We start from the raw sequence: 5059 nt of genomic DNA on the forward strand, positions 1-5059 counted from the left end.
TAGAAATGTGTCCTACGCATGCAATAATCTATATCTATTGATACGTGCAACTTAAATGTGAGCTAGGGGAATGTCGAGAACGAACTCATACAAATGAATACCGTGTACGTGAATTGATGTAACATACACATACAAAAATATTCTAAGCAGGTGGTTTGAAACTACACATACATCCAAATATATTCGAATCATATTAATCGTGTTAACGTGAAGATATAATAACGAACCACATTTATATGCAAAGAGTTCTTATGCCAACACACAAACATGCAAGGTAAAACAGGTTATAGTAATAACCAAAGTTTGAGGAGTTTAAGAATTTGAAACCTGACGTCCCATGATTCCTCGTACACGATCGAACTAACTCCCGAGCTCGTGAACTTACTGGATAAACTGGACAAGAGAGTCCAAAAGAGTACTGAAAAGGAAAGTGGCCTATACCTGAAAACCGGAGTGTTAATACTCCTAGGTTAGTCTCGCGCACTACTAATTTAGTCTCGTTCGAGACTCTTTTGTCAATTCAGTACTTCAAGTTCCTACGGAATACTTAAACTGTGCTAATGAAAATAAACAAGACTTGGTTCCCAGATATTTGTTAGTAGAAAAAGTTATGGCAAACAGTTACGTAACATGTTAATATCGTAAAAGAAATGGAAATTAAAAAATGAAGAGGTAGGGGAGGGGGTTTTACGTGATGTGTTCCAGTTATTACGTTAAGTCCAGAGTCCTTCGGCGTGCAGCGGCGCCATTTGATAAACACTTTTAATTGGTACATTTATTGGTTTTTATACTTAAGTTTCTTAAGTCCGAGGTCCACAATCCGAAGTCCGAAGTCCGAAGTCCGAAGACCAAAGTCCAAAGTCCAAAGTCCAAAGTCCGTATAGTCATCCGTTTTAGTCAAGTTACCTTACTCACGTGGGTTTGGTAGGATAGGTCGAGTAAGGGATCGTCCAAACCTTGGAGCTCAGAAAGGTTCACAACTGGAATTACCACTTTTGGTGAATAGGATTTTAGGTTTTTTAGTTGGTTTTAATTAAATTAACGGTAATGCAAATAATGTAACTTACTACGGTGATTTTGATGTAGGTAAACAAAGATAGAGAAACAGGGAGAGAGTTATTCATACTCATGCAAGAATCATCTTTCAACAGTTTATATTACCACATCACTACATCTCTAATTCGTCTCGTGTTCGGAGACGACTTCGAGTATTGATCCCTAGTGCATGCCCACATCTCTGAGCCGCATCGCACTAGCATAAGGAGTTGAACTAATATTTCATCTCTGGAATATCATTTCAGCTCCTGGCTCGATTCCACACCAGCTAGACAAATTAGAGAGCTATCTGACACCATAGAGTCGCGCGCGAGACATTTTGGGTCGCGCACGAGATTGTTCTGGAGCATCAGGACTCCAAATTTGTACAATCTCAGTCATTTTGGGACCGGATGTCTAATCTATGCCTAATTCCTAAGCAGTGATTCTAGAATATTAAAGAGTCAATCCGGATTCCCACACGAGTAGCATAACCCTCCCCCTGAGGGGGGGGATTAGCTCATGGTCATTGAAGGAATAATAAAACTTACTGTATACATTAAGTAAATAAATGCAGGACATGAATTAAACTAGAAAAGAAATGACTGTTATTAAGGGTAAAATAACTTACAGTATTTAAGCTGCTGGAATGAAAATGACAGAATATAAGTGCTGAAATAAAACTAACTAATTGCTAAGCGGATGCTAGAGCATGAAAATGCTGAAGGCCGAATAATGAAGACCCCCCTTATATATATATATAGGCTGATCTCTCGTGAAGCCTTTAATTGGGTTTCGTCTATTTGCTAATTGAGACATTCAAAACTTTGAATAACAAAGTTTTTGTCTCCATGTGAATTAATTTGATCCAAAGTTTTGTTACGAAACAAAACTTTCATTTAATGTTTTGTCCTTTTGTGTTTTGTCTTTTAGCCAATTTCAATTCAGACCACCTGCTTTGAATTGGTACATGTCTTCTCACATTGCAAGGTGGCACACTTTTGTGACCATCTCTTGCCATCTGCCTATGCTGACTCGTCATGCCTTTTGGGCCCGCCGAGTGGGTCCAGTGGCGGACCGAATTTGGCATTTTGACAACTTTCTCTCTTTGTATAGAGTTCGTCGCCCGGGTCGCTATGGCAGTTTCACTAGCCAACATCGGCATCCAGATTTATCAGATGTGAGCTTTGGAAGTTTGCTGCTTCTTTATATGTGGACCCGTTCTGCATTGGTTTTGTTCTTTTGGAAACTTCGGCTCTAGTCAGGCTTTGTTGGGCTTCACTGGGGTTGAGATGGAAACTTCAAATATTCTAGTATTCCTGTACTTCGATGCATGTTTTATCATTATATTCATGTTAACTGCGGAAACCTGCAAAAGTACGAAAATATAATTATTACATGATTATTAAACACATAATCGACTAAAATGTTATGTCTCTCGGGGTTTAATATTACAGTTTTGGGTACTTATCAGTAATTGATACACCATCTTATCAAAATGAGCATGTCCTAGAAATAAGCAACCTGTGACCACTCTTTAACTCTCAGATAAGTCAAACATAGATGCAACCTATCATAGATTATATCCAGCTTGGCAAAACACCAACCTAGTAAATGGCAAACTTTTCAGAAAGTCCGTCGGAGGGCCACATCCGAGGTGCATAAGCACAGAACAGGGTCAGATGATTTTCGTAGAGATCCACGAGGGAGATTGTGGGAATCATGTAGGAGGTCACTCCTTGGCTCACAAAGCGATCTCACAAGGATTCTTCTGGCCAAGAATGCGGATCGATGCCAAGAAGTATGTACTGAAATGCATTAAGTGCCAAACATTTGGCCACAATATCATTCAGCCAGCTCGAGAACTCATCAACATTGCCAGCCTTTGGCCATTTCACATATGGGGCTTGGACATCATGGGTCCATTCATTCCATTGCACAGAAAAGCACAGGCTTCCGGTTCGTCCTAGCGGTAACTGATTACTTCACCAAATGGGTGGAAGCGATCCCCTTGGCTCATGTCAAAGAATCTAATGTCAAAAACTTTATCTAGACCAACATCATTACTAGATTTGGCCTTCCCCACATGTTGGTGATGGACAATGGCTCCCAGTTCAAAGGAAAAACAGTTAAGGAGTTTTTTGCCAAGTGGAAGATCATTTACGCATTCTCCACCCCCCAATATGCACAAAGCAATGGTCAGGCAGAAGCCAATAGCAAGGCAATTCTAGAGAACTTAAAGAAGAAGATTGAAAAGAACAAGAGCCAGTGGCCAATGCAGTTAGAAAACATTTTATGGGCTTACATAACTACAGCTCGCTCTAGTATAGGTGAGTCACCGTTCTCACTATGCTACGACATTGAGGCCATAATTCCGTCTGAGCTGACAATTACAACGACTCGCTCTGAGATCATTGAATCTAGTCATAATGATTCCATTCTTGCTCAAGAGGTCGACTTACTTGAAGAATGCAATGACCTAGCAGCCATTTGAGTTGCATCCTACCACCAAACTCTGAGGAAGTCATACAACAAGCGAGTAAACCCTTAAAGTTTTCAACCTGTCAACCTAGTCTTGAAAAAGATTAAGGATGACTCGAAATTGGCACCAACATGGGAAGGCCCTTACATAGTGGAACGAGTCGTTGGTAATGGAGCATATTGGATCAAAACTCAAGACGGACAAACATTACCATGTCCTTGGAATACTTTCTTGTTAAAGAAATTTTATCAATAAAAGATTCCATTTGCATGAGTTCTTACTCTTGTCACTATACACATAGTTCTTGTTTGCATCAATGCACAGTAGTCTCTCAATGTTAACAAACAGGCGCACAGCTTGCTCTCTAAGAGCGAAACGCTTACTTGAACTAAAACGTTCTCCAGAGCTAAAACGTTTTCTATGACAAAACGTTCACTCGAGCTCAAGGGCTACATAGCTCCAACACTTCTCACTAGTTGGAGACTTACACTCCTAGGGTCAACTCAATGCAGAACTCTTTCTAAAAGCAACATGCTTACTCAAGCTAAAGCACTCACTCGAGCTCAAGGGCTTCATCACTCAAACACTTCTCACTAGTTGGATACCAACACTTCTAGGGTCAACTCAGTGTAAAACGTTCACTAAGAGCAACACGCTTACCCAAGCTAAAATGCTCACTAGAGTAAAACGCTCACTCAAGCTCAAGGGCTTCATCGCTCAAACATTTCTCACTAGTTGGAGACCTACACTTCTAGGGTCAACTCAATGTAAAATGCTCAATAAAAGAGACATGCTTACTCAAGCTAAAACGCTCACTGGAGTAAAAGACTCACTCGAGCTCTAAAACTATACAGCAACTCGCTCAATTGAGTAGAAGGCTCACAATGATCACTACAGTACGACGATCACTCAAACCACAATCTTATTAGATTTTGCAAAACATTCACTCCTAAGTTTAACTCAAATTTGGATATCAGAACAGCAAGCACTGACATTCAAATAGAAGAGAAAGAAGAAAGTGAATAAGCATGCATTTCATAAAAGCAAAATATGAACAACCTGAACAAACTCGGGAAACCAGTTCATCAACTAACCGAGCTGTTGGGTCATCCCAGAAAACCAACCCACTTAGAACGCAAACTACCATTCTGAACTGCCCAGAACATTTCGGGAAACCAGTTCGTCCAAGTCTCAAGACTAAAAATAGATAATAAATTGAACTGCCCAAGTCACCCCAGGTTATCACCTCTTAATGTATCTGGCCTATGCCACCACTATTTGGAAACGAACTGCCCAGGTAAGCCTAGAAAACTAGCTCTATTGTATATCCACCACTTGCAAGAGAATTACAAATTCAAGAAAAAACAAAAACCTCACAATCTCAAGACTCAGAAGGAATCAGACAACATTGTTCAAGGACTCCGTCTGCAACGGATCCAGTTCCTCAGGTGTAGCTTTTTCATTTCCAACATCAACAGGCAGAGCGGCAGTTATTGGCTCAGAGAGGTCGACAGGCGCTTCAGCTCGCTCACCAAACACAGC

The 5059-nt window shown here is 40.5% G+C and overlaps 1 protein-coding gene across 1 annotated transcript; it reads left to right on the forward strand.

Moving 5' to 3' along the window:
- Positions 1-3130: 3130 nt before the first annotated feature.
- LOC147486423 (uncharacterized) lies at positions 3131-3529 on the forward strand. The gene has a single exon (XM_086573731.1). It carries the CDS (start codon positions 3131-3133, stop codon positions 3527-3529), a length of 399 nt encoding a protein of 132 aa, XP_086429857.1.
- The last annotated feature ends 1530 nt before the right edge of the window (positions 3530-5059 follow it).

Source organism: Coptis chinensis, chromosome 7 (assembly GCF_015680905.1).
Source record: "Coptis chinensis isolate HL-2020 chromosome 7, ASM1568090v1, whole genome shotgun sequence".
Classification (NCBI taxonomy): Eukaryota; Viridiplantae; Streptophyta; class Magnoliopsida; order Ranunculales; family Ranunculaceae; genus Coptis; species Coptis chinensis.

Bases quoted from the DNA above. Each gene is read 5' to 3' on its own strand.
- LOC147486423 (XM_086573731.1), top strand. From the start codon at position 3,131: ATGGACAATGGCTCCCAGTTCAAAGGAAAAACAGTTAAGGAGTTTTTT.